This window comes from Petaurus breviceps, unplaced genomic scaffold, assembly GCF_028583685.1.
Source record: "Petaurus breviceps papuanus isolate PSGF00001 unplaced genomic scaffold, PetGlider_PUasm1.0 37, whole genome shotgun sequence".
In the NCBI taxonomy this organism is placed as follows: domain Eukaryota; kingdom Metazoa; phylum Chordata; class Mammalia; order Diprotodontia; family Petauridae; genus Petaurus; species Petaurus breviceps.
In genome coordinates, this window is record NW_027186296.1 from 107,069,156 (window position 1) to 107,081,201 (window position 12,046).

At 39.2% G+C, this 12,046-nt stretch overlaps 2 protein-coding genes across 7 annotated transcripts in view; one reads left to right on the forward strand and one right to left on the reverse strand.

Annotated features, from left to right (window-relative positions):
* Nucleotides 1-12,046, reverse strand: part of IDE (insulin degrading enzyme) — a 416,199-nt gene that overhangs the window by 176,635 nt on the left and 227,518 nt on the right. The window lies entirely within an intron of this gene.
* KIF11 (kinesin family member 11) overlaps nt 1-12,046 on the forward strand; it is a 72,372-nt gene that overhangs the window by 54,739 nt on the left and 5,587 nt on the right. For all 4 annotated transcript variants that reach the window (XM_069099235.1, XM_069099234.1, XM_069099232.1 and 1 more), the window contains exons 19-22: nt 7,508-7,787; nt 8,520-8,742; nt 10,124-10,269; nt 10,475-10,591. In XM_069099235.1, coding sequence (XP_068955336.1) covers nt 7,508-7,787; nt 8,520-8,742; nt 10,124-10,269; nt 10,475-10,591 — 766 coding nt within the window. The remainder of the gene's footprint in view (nt 1-7,507; nt 7,788-8,519; nt 8,743-10,123; nt 10,270-10,474; nt 10,592-12,046) is intronic.

Here is a 12,046-nt window from a genome sequence, read left to right on the forward strand (position 1 = left end):
ATGATGGAATAGGCTATCCACATCCAGAGAAAGAATTATGGAGTTTGAATGTAGATTCAAGCAAACTACCTGCTCTCTTTTTCATTTCATTTTGTTTTGTTCTGTTTCTTCTTTCTCATTGTTCATTCCATTGGGTATAATCCTTCTTTACAACTTGACTAATGTTTAATGTGAAGGTATTTGTAGATCCTATATCAGATTGCATGCTACCATGGGGGAGAAAATTTGGAACTCAAAAACTTGTGGAACTGAATGGTTTTTTTTTCTGTTTAAATTTATTTATTGACTTTTAGTTTACAACATTCAGTTCCACAATCTCTTTAAGTTTCAGATTTTCCCCTGGAACTGAATGTTCTAAACTAATAGTAAATAAATTTTAAAAAGAAAGAAAAGAGTTTACTTGTGCCAGGCATTATGCTAAGTATTAAGAATGTAAGTAAAAGCAAGTCAGACAGTTTTTGCTGTCACACATTTTCTGGTGTGATCCCAGGTTTAAATGCCAAATAAAGGAGTTTGCATTTGATCCTTGATACAAAGAAGGAATTTAGGACAGATGGAAATGTTCGGTAAGTTGTTGAGAGACATGGTGCTAGTCACACAACCTTGTTATTCGTTTAGGTAACAGACATCAGACATTTATCATTGCTCTTTAAAAGGCTAGTGATTATTTTCTTTAGCATCTCTACCTATCTGAACTGACAAAATAGCTTCTTATTTTTAAGTTCTCACAGTATAGTTTTTATAATGTGTTTATTTTCTCGAATTGATGCTCTATACATATGAAACAATGAAATGGATGAAAGTGAATTGATTAGCCATCCCTGCAGATCTTTGCTATTCAAAACCTATTTACTTTATTGGCTACACTTGGTCCAGCAATGCCTGAGGATATCATTAAGTCTCTTTACCCCAGAGTTCCCCATTTGCATGCAGTCTGGTCCTTCTGTTAATAATATATCCTAGAAATAAAGAAATAAGATCCTGTAATAAATGGGCTAAATTTTTTTTGTAGTTTATTATTTTTTTAATTTTTTAGTTTACATCATTCATTTCCACAAGATTTTGAGTTACAAAGTTTTCTCCCCATTTTTTCCCTACCCACCACCCCAAAACAGTGATCCCACTGAATATTCCCTCCCCCAATCTGCTCTGTCCTATATCTTCCCCCATATTTCCTCCGACTTTCCAATAGGTAATAGTAGATCTCTATGCCCCAGTACCTGTATATCATTTCCCAGTTACATGTAAAATAATAATAATAATATATATTTTTTAAACATTTGATTTTAAACCTTTGAATTCCAGATTCTTTCCCTACTTCCCTCATCACCCAGCTTTACTGGGAAGAATTCAATATAGGTTGTACATGTGAAGCTATGCAAAACATTTCCATAGTGGATATATTGTGAAAGACTGACTCTATTTCCCTCCATCCCATCTCACCCCCCACTTGTTCTGTTCTCTACTTTGATCCTGTCCCTTTTCAAAAGTGTGTGCTTCCAACTTCCCTCCCCACTAACCTGCCCTCCCTTCCATCATCCCCCCTCTCATCCCTTCCCCCCTACTCTCCTGTAGGGTAAGATGCCCTATTTAGTGTGTATGTCATTCTCTCCCTAAGCCAAATTCATTGAGAATAAGGTTGACTCATTCCCTTTTGCCTTCCTGTTCTTCCCCTCCATTGTAACAGTTTTCCCTTGCCTGTTCTATATGAAGTATTTTTATCCCATTCTATCTCTCCCATCTCCTCTCATTATATTCCTCTCTCACCTCTTAATTTCACCTTTTAAGTATCATCCCTTCCTCTTCAACTGGTCTTGTATCTTCTGTCTATGTATACCTATACACATATATACACATGCATGTATTCATGTGCCCATATACCCTCCTATGTAGACATATATATGTAGTGTGTGTGTATACATTTCTGTTCCCTTCAACTATTCTCCTACTGAGAAAAGTTTCATAAATTACAATTACCATTTTTTTTCCATGTAGGAATGTAATTAGTTCAACTTTGATAAGTTCCTTATGATTTCTTTTCCCTGTTTACCTTCTCTTGCTTCTTGTATCTGAATGTCAGATTTTCTATTCAACTCTGGTTTTTTTTTTTTTTCAGCAAGAATGCTTGAAAGTCCTCTATTCCACTGAATGACCATATTTTCCCCTGAAACATGATACTCAGTTTTGCTGGGTAGGTGATTCTTGGTTTTAATCCCAGCTCCTTTGATCTCTGGAATATTATATACCAACCAAGCCCTTCAATGCCTCAGTATAGAATCTGCCAGATCCTGTGTTATTCTGATTGTATTTCCACAGTATTCAAATTGTTTCTTCCTGGCTGCTCGTAATATTCTCTCCTTGATCTGGGAATTCCGGAACCTGGCTATAATTTATAATTCCGAGGAGTTTTCTTTTTGGGATCTTTTTCAGGAGGTGATGGGTGTATTCTTTCAACCTCTATTTTGCCCTCTGGTTCTAAAAACATCAGGGCAATTTTCCTTGAAAATTTCTTGCAGGATGATTTCTAGGTTCTTTTTTTGATCATGGCCTTCAGGTAGTCCAATAATTTTTAAATTATCTCTCCTGGATCTATTTTCCAGGTCAGTGGTTTTCCCAATGAGATATTTCACATTGCCTTCTATTTTTTCATTTGTTTGGATCTGTTTAATAGTATCTTGATTTCTCAAAAACTCACTAGCTTTCATTTGCTCCAGTCTAGTTCTGAAGGAATTATTCTCTTCAGTGAGCTTTTGAGTTTCTTTTTCCATCTGGCAAATGAGGCTTTTTAAGGCATTCTTCTCTTCATTGGCTTTTTGAGCCTCTTTTGCCATTTGAGTTAGTCTTTTTTTTTAAGGTGTTATTTTCTTCAGTCAGGTTGTTGACTCTCATTTTATAATTTACTTGCATCATTCTCATTTCTCTTCCCAATTTTTCCTCCATTTCTCTTATTTGGTTTTCAAAATCCTTTTTAAGCTCCTCTGTGGCCTGTAAGCAGCTTATTCTTTCTTGGAACCTTCTGGTGCAGGAGTTCGTTCTGACATTCTGACTTCACTGTCAGAATTCTTCTGTTCTGTGCCCCGATCCTTTTTGTCCCCAAAAAAGGAATCCAGAGTTGGAATGTTGTGCTTTCCTTGCTTCCCTCGCTTGCTCATGTTGCCACTCAATTACTTGACTTTTGAGCTTTTTGCCATAGTAGAACTCTGCTACTAGAGCGGGGAGCTTTGTCCCAATCAATGGGGTTTTCGAAGCTGCTGGAGCTATTATTTGGGTGCCTACTATGAAGCCTCCACGCTCTGGCAAACTGGTCACCCACCCCAGAACGTCCACCCTAGACAGTGATCCAGATCCAAGCTGGTTAAAACAAGAGCAGTTACCCCTCAGACCAGTCGCTTGGTCCCCCTACAGTCTGCAGACCAGGAGCTCTGAAGCAGCCATGTGGCAGCGGCTGCACAGCCATGGCACCTCAGCGGTTTCTCTCTCCAGGGGGTAAAGGCCTGACCAGACTCCCGAACTCCCAGTTCACAAAGTCCACACTGTACTTATCTCTTACTTTGTCCTTAGCATCTATGGGTTGATAATTCTGGAAACTGTCATAGCTGCTGGTGATCTGAAGTCCCTCCAGCTGGTGGCTGATTGCAGCCGCCCTTAGGCTAAAACCTCTGGCTCATGTGGGTCTGAGCTGGGCCCAGCTCCCAGAGCGCTGTGCTGGCCCCTTCCTGCCAGCCTGCTTGGCTGTCTTCAGTGGGAGGTTAGCTTCTCTGTCATTTTGTGGGTTCTGTAGCTCCAAAGTTTGTTTAGAGTAATTTTTTACATGAATTGGAGGAGGTGGGAGTGGGAGCCGTGTGGAAGTCCTATTTCTACTCCGCCATCTTGACTCCGCCCCAGGATAGCTCTTTCTAAAAAAATGGGCTTGGTTTTCTAGACACCAAGCACGCTTCTATCCTTAATCATTTGGAGATGATGATCAGTTGTTATCCTTCAGCTCTCCCTTTTCTAGGTTATGTCATGACCATTGCCCTTCTGTTTTCATTTGTCAGATCATACATTTATAACATTTTATAGTGTCAAAAGTTTGTACTATAATATGATAATATTCTAATAACAATTTTAGTTGGTTCTTTCCAGGAGATATCTTGGAAGAGGTACCTTACTCTTACCATTATACAATGAATTGCTTCCAAGACAATTTCTAATAGTTAATTCCCTCCGCAATTTAACTATAGAATAGTGTTTGATTTTATTGTGCAACCTCAACATTTTGACATACGTGAGTAGTGCTTTTTCTTAAAAATAGTTTTATATAAACCTTCTTTGATACTTAGGATGGAACTTTTCAGTATTTTCACTATAGTCCTTTGATTTGAAATTATTTGAGCATCAGTATAGAGTATAAAGTAAAGGGCTCACTAGTAGCTGACTTATAGCACTTTAAAATTTACAAAGCCTTTTCCATACATTTTCTCTTCTGGGACTCAATAGTATCCCTGAGAGGTCAATACTATAATTATTAGCCACATTTTATAGTTGAGGAAACTAAGGTTCACAGGGGTGACCTGATTTGTCTTTAATACCATGGCTTATAAGTACCATAGTCTTCTCAGTATGAGAATAGTTGAAGGGAATATAAATGTGTGTGTCTGTGTGTATGAGTGTATGAATACATATGTGAGTATGTGTATATATGTGTACTGGTATACATAGATAGAGGGCATGGGACCAATTTATTGGGAAGGGATGATACTTAAAAGGTGAAATTGAGAGGTGAGAGAGGAATATAATGAGAGGAGAAGGGAGAGACAGAATGGGATAAATTATCTCATATAGAAGAGGCAAGGGGAAATGATTACAATGGAGGGGAAGAACAGGAAGTCAAAAGGGAATGAGTCAACCTTACTCTCATTGAATTTGGCTCAGGAAGGGAATGACGTACACACTAAATAGGGTATCTCACCCTACAGGAGAGTAGGGGAGAAGGGATGAGAGGGAGGATGATGGAAAGGAGGGCAGGTTAGGGGGGAGGAAAGTTGGAAGCACACACTTTTGAAAAGGGACAGGGTCAAAGTAGAGAATAGAACAAGTGGGGGACAGGATAGGATGGAGGGAAATATAGTCAGTCTTTCACAATACATCTACTATGGAAATGTTTTGCATGGTTTCACATGTACAACCTATATTGAATTGCTTATCTTCCCAGCAAAGCTGGGTGACGAGGGAAGTAGGGAAAGAATCTGGAATTCAAAGTTTTAAAATCAAATGTGTTTTTAAAAATATACAAATTTTTTTTTTACATGCAACTGGGAAATAAAACACAGGCACTGGGGCATAGAGATCCATCTTGCCCTACTGGAAAGTTGGAGGGGGTATGGGGGAGGATATAAGGGAGAACAGATTAGAGGAGGGGGTATTCAGTGGGATCACTGTTTTGGGATGGTGGGTAGGGGAAAGATGGGGAGAAAATTTGTAACTCAAAATCTTGTGGAAATGAATGATGTAAACTAAAAATAAACATAAAATTTAATTAAAAAAAAAAGTACCAGAGTCAGGATTTGAACCCAGACCTTCATGACTTCAGGTCTGAACTCTACTAAAAGATAAATAATACATAATCCCTGCCCTGGAAAAAGCCTGTAGTCTTATGGAGGTGAGAAGAGAAAAAAACAAAGTACAAATTAGAGTAAGTATAAAACGATACAAGATTAGATAAAGGGTAGCCAATGTGTTGATTTATTTGATTTGACTGTGTTTCATTCTTTTTTTCTTTTTCTTTTTTGCTTTATGGAAGGGAAAAGGTAGGGCAGTTGGGGTTAAGTGACTTGCCCAAGGTGATACTGCTGGGGGGTGGTTTGTGTTAAATGTCTGAAGCCGGATCTGAACTCAGGATTTCAAGGGAAGGGAAGGTTTGAAAGAAGGCTAGGTTTGTTTAGGCCAGATTGTGGAGGGACTTGAATGCCAGTCCAAGGAGTTAAAATTTTATTTGGTAATATATGATAATCCATTAAAAGTGTGTTAGCAGTAGAGATTTAGTCAGATCTGTGAATTAAAACAATCTGGTACCAGTATATTAAACAGATTGGAGGCTAAGAGAATAGTGGGAGTAAGATCTTATACCACAGTAGTCCAGGTGAACAATAATGATGGTCTGAAGTAGAATAATGATAACAGAAAATTTGCAAGAAAAATTGTGGAGGTAGAAAATTAGCAGAACTTGTCAATTGGTGGAAGAAGAAAAAGGAACAGTGAAAGATAGCCGATGTCCTCAGCCTGGGTGACTAGAAGAATGGTGTTGCCATTGGTGGAGAAAAGCAACTCGGAAAGAAGCAGCTTTAGGGGTAAAAGAGGATCTTGGTTTGACCTGTCGAGGTGCAAGTGAAATGTCGAGTTGGAAATGTTCAATAGGCAGCTGGAAATGTAAACCTTAGACTTAAGAGAGAAGGCAGGGCATGAGATAAAGATTTGGAAACCTTCTGCATAGAAGTGATGATTACTTATGGGAAAGATGGAGTAGACAGGGAAGAGAAGAACACCAAGAAATAAAGTTGATATTAATGGGATATAAGGAAGAAGACACCCGTGAAAGGGGCAAAACAAGATGGCACAGATAGAGGCGGGAGGTGTGTTCTTGTGCAGTCCAGTGGAAGAGACTGTCAAGATGAGGAAGGGTATTTTTTGCTTCTGTCTTGTCTAACTCTTCATGACCCCATTTGGGGTTTTCTTGGCAAAGATACTGGTCGTGGTTCTCCATTTCCTTTTCCAAGTCATTTTACAATGAAGAAACCGAGACAAACAGAGTTAAGTGACTTGCCCAGGATCACACAGCTAGTATGTGTCTGAGACCAGATTTGAACTCAGGAAGATGAGTCTTCCTGGCTCCAGACCTGGCGCTCCATCTATTGTAACCCCCAGCTGCCCAGAGGAAGGTTAGCGTGCCAGATTCTGCAGATGTCAAGGAAGATGAGAGTCAAGGAAGAAGATAAAATTCTCTTTTTATGAGAAAAGCCCATAATATTTGGCATTCTGTCACTTTGTAAAATGGTCATGCTAATACTCTAGTGCCTACTTCACCAGATTGAGGCAAGGCTTAACAATATAACATCTGTAAAGCATTTTGCAAATTTGAATGCATTCTATGAAAGTTAGTTATTATAATTATTGTTTGGTGAAATTTGGGGGCCATTTTAATAGAATGGTCAGAGTGGAAGTCAGGTTACAAAAAATTGAGTGGATGGTGAAAAAATGAAAGCAACAAATACAGACTGCTTTTTCAAGAAGTTTGGCAGGAGAAAACACCATGTCCCTCTTGGACATGGTGGCATCAAAGGTATAGTTTTGTTTTTAAAAGCATGGGAGGCCTGAGTGTATGTGAAAGAGCCCGGTAAAAGTTTTGAGGGGGCCGTGGTCTCTTTAGGGGATAGCTAGGTAAAAGAAATGATTGAAAGGGTCAGAGATATAGGATAATTTTGTTTATCAGAGATCCATAATTGTACCTATGCCCTTTTTTTTCTCACAGGTGTTCCAAGGACATCATAAGCAGTACAACTTCTCACAACAAAAAATTCCTTGTTGTTTCTGATGATTTGTCACAAGAGCTCAAACAGTTTAACCATCATGGTGCAAAATTGGTCGAAGAGTCTATCAGACATTGTGAGGAGTTCAGTTCCAACATTAAAACAATGTCACAAGAGAGCCAACAATGGTATAATGATATGAGTACAAGTACTGTCCACTTTTCAGATCAGTGGACATCTGGCTTACGCAAAAGGAAAGCAGAGCTTGATAACCTACTAAAGGTAACATTTTTAACCGGAACCTATTTTGAGGAGAAAATTATTAGAAGATTGAATATTTTTGTCTTGGAATTTACATTAAAATTCATTCAACCATTTCCTTTTAAGTTCACCCTTAATGCATAACCATGACAGTAAGTGAGCCTGATTTCATGTTTTCATTAATTACCCTCTTGTCTGAAGAAGCCTAAGCAGTCGTCTAGGTCCTACCTACCTACCTTTGGATTTTTTTTATTGCTTATTAGCATCTTAAGAGAGAATGTCTAATGTCTAATGCCTTAATGTCTAATGCCTTGCCTGTATTTGATTTTTGCTTTTCCAACATGCTTTCCAGCTTTTTGCCTCAATATTGTGCCAAGTGTCGAGTGCCAGAAATGGGGAACCTACAGCTTCTGGGCCACCTAGGTGCTCAAGTGCAGCCCTTTGACTGAATCCCAGTTTTGTTCTGCATAGTTTGGATTCAGAATATCTGCTAGTATGTATGTGGTGGCCACTCAAAAGAGAATTGGTAATTAACTTGTGGCCTGACTTGACTTTCTTGAACATAACATTTGTTTAAGTCCTTTTGCTTAAGTTAAGTCCATTTTGCCTTTTGCAAAATAAAGATTTTTCTCCAGTATTCCCATAAAGGAGAATCAAAAAAATTTGTCATTTCAGGTTGTCAGAAAAAGAAATGCTGTTTTAAAGAACTGGTGAGTCTAATTGTTGGCAAATTTTTACTTCTATCCTCTTTAGGTTGTAAAGCGAGGTTGTATTACATCCAATTCAGAGATCACAGAAAAAGTCAATGGACAAAAGGCAGTACAAGACAGCCAGCTGACTGCCTTTCATGATGAGATAACTAATGACAAGGAAAAGCTGGTGGAACAGAGTCAGGAACTTCACAATATCTTGAAAAGTGGCCGGAATAAACTGAATTGCTTCTTGCATCAGGATCTGAAACTGGATATTCCAACAGGTAGTTTAGGATAGAAACCAAGTTACATTGTTACAATAGCATATGAGGTTGAATTAAATTTCTTATTTTATTGATTAAATTCCTATCTTTGTTGTTTACTGAATAATGAGAAACTCAGTTGCAACATGTGCTAGGTGTGATGAGAACATGAAGTATTAGGCATCACTAGAGAAGGATAGGACTGTATTTAATGTAGTATCAAGATGGGAGAGCAGGAGTTGCACATAGCTGAGAAGAAAAACATCATCATGGATCAGAGTAATTAGTAAAAGCTTCATAGGGCCACTGAATGTCAGAAAAGGAAGGAAGTTTGGAAAGCATCCTGGTCCATCTTCTCATTTTACAGAAGTAGAAGCAGGCTCAGAGCAGTTCAGGGACTTCACAAAGGCCCCATAGACCCTAAGCAGCACAGGTCCTTTGGCTCCAAATCCAGAGTATATATCCTAGGAAGTGTGACTTAAAGTGGATAGGACAAAACTTAGGAGGAAACATATGGGGCCGTTGGAGGACATTGAAGATAGGCCTAACTGAGGTGGAGAAAGGGCTTGTGGTAGTTTGACATAAGGCTGGAACATAAGAGCCATATCCTACATGACTGAAGATCAGAGATCACTGATTTAGGGGACGGGACCACTGAACTCATCTAGTCCAGCCCCTCAAACAGACCCAGAGAGGGGAAGTAACTGGCCTGAGGTCAAGAGGTTAGAGAAGTAGTGTGTGAGCCAAGTCCTCTGACTCCAGATCCAGGATCTCCAGGTCTAACTCCTCTAGGAATTGCCTTCAGAATTGATAGCATGTTCTTTTGAATGTCTTCAGCTGTGACAAATCTTTGTTCGTTGAAGGTATCTGCAATTCTTGTAAATAATTCAAAGTAATTCAGAGCCAAAGATGACGAAAAAGTTAGTGGTCAAGTTGATGTGTGTCAGAAGTAATAAAAAACCTTTTGTGTGTGACCTGTAAATCAATTCTGACGTCAGTGTTAAAGGTGTTCTAAAACTGTTTTGAACAATGGTACCATTATTAGAATAAATACCTGATTTCCCAACCTGACTGCTTTGAAGAACACCATTCATTTGGATCTGTAAATTCTGGTATATTTGTTTAAAAATCATTCTCATTACTATGTCACAGGTTTGGAAGACTCAAATGGGGTAGTGTGTGTGAAGTGTTCGGTATCGGCAGTTGAGATGATGGTCACACTGCCACTCTGTAAGAAGAGCCAGGAGGGGCCTTAGAAACCATCTCATCCAGTCTCTTTAGATGTGAGGAACAATGAATAGCAGCTGTGGGACTAGAAGCGAGGTCTCCAGACTTACAGCTCGGCTCTTTGTACTACATAGGGCACTCTAATTCATTTGTTTGTTTGCAATGTCCACTAAAGGTTCAACCCCACAGAGGAGAACATATTCCTACCCGTCCACATTGCTGAGAACTGAACCTCGGGAGCAACTGCTCAGTCAGCTAAGAGAGAAACAACCAGAGCTATTAACAGAGGTCATTGTTAGAGCAGGGGAGGATCATCCTCAGGTAAAGTGAAGGGCCTTTTAATTGTGATGTGTTCCCTTCCTTTGTCCAGCCTCATTTTGTGTGCTTGGCTCTTCAGTTTTCCTGTGCATTCTTAGACAGGCCTGCACTGCACATAGAGCTTCAGGGTGTTTACAGTATGTGTCCGCAGGCATAGAATGGCTGCTTCATAGATGCCTGTTGGATTGAGTCCACCTTTGTTTTTTAGGACTTGGATGAAGAGAAGCCTGTTCTAGAGCTCACTAATGAAAACATCGTCAGTGAAGATCCAGCAGTGGACACGAGCACGTTTGATCCTATAAATGGGGGTGTTCCTTTTTTCCAGGTAATTAATGATGTCATTTCTGAGAGAATGTTGCTGGATCTGATGTACCTAACATAACTGCTATTCCACTTAAAGAACTATGGAAGGGACCTTAGATATTGAGTCTAATACCCTCATTTTTACAAAGAGGGAAAGAGGTTTAGAGATATGCCCTAAGGTCACACGAGTAGGATCCTGGATTAAGAACTGTCAGTGACCACTAGTAGTCATGTAAGCCCCGATTTGTGTGAAGTCATCCTGGCAGTAGATGGCAGAGCCAGGCTTTGAACCCAAGTCTGCAGACTCCTAACCCCAGTACTCTTCTGTTCCATTGCTCAGCAGCAGTGAGTGAATGGAAGGCTGGCCTTGGAATAAGGCAGAGCTTAGGGCAAGTCATTTTACCTCAGGCCCCAGCACCTCTGTAGGTTAGGACTGTAGATTACCTATGAGATGCACTTCTACATTTCATTATATAATTATATATTTTCTATGCAGAGAGTAGCAAGTCTAGAACATGAGGCGGAAACAAGTGTAGGAGACCTCTAGTTTAATTTAGAAAGGGATAATGGACATAGTGGAGAGTGATGGTGATGGTGATGGTGATGGTGGGTGCCTGAGTTAGAGTCCCACCTTTAAAACTTTTATTCATTTCAATAAATATTTACTTACTAGTTTTGTGATTGAAAAATCACTTAATGTCTCCAAAGCTCAGTTTTCTCATCTGTAAAATGGACATAATATCTACTTCAGGGTTGTAAGGCTCAAAGGAGATACTGTAATGGATTGGGATTGAGAGAGAGAGAGAAGAAATGCCTCCATAAATAAATAATAAAGAGAATGAAAGCTCCCTAAAATTTTTTTGGAAAGCCTGGGCTTCATACTTGGGTATGGGTTGGGAGGAAATAAGAAAAGTGACGAAAACAAAAACTTTGGGTAGTTGTGTAGCTAAACACCCCGACAAAGTAACTAACCCCATCAGTGTCAAGGGAAAGCTCTTCCTCTATCTCATCCTATTCCTGTAGGTTTAGAAACTAAATTCAGTGGTTTGTTTAGGCTGTCATGAGATGTCTATAGGAGCATCCACCAAAAGTCTACATTTGTCTCCTCCACTTCAATCAGTGAGCATCTGTGGGCACAGGACAGGGCTGCGGGTCACTGCCTTGCTTGGAAAACTCAGCTCTCTTCGAAGATAGTAGTCTACATTTTGCTTCAGTAGATGTTTTTGAATATCACAATGAAGATTTTTTTAGCAGCCTTTAGAGACATCTGTGGAAGGATGAGGACCCTAAAAAAATAAAATTCATTAATGAGAAATTTTTTGTAAAAAATGTAAATGCCTATTGTTTTTAAAAATTTTATTAATGTTTTCTGTTTCTTATGTTACCATAATATCCCGCGTATCCCTCCCCTTTTCCCAGAGCCATCCTATAAACAAATAGTATTTTTTTAGAGGGGGAGAAAAAAATCAGCACAATT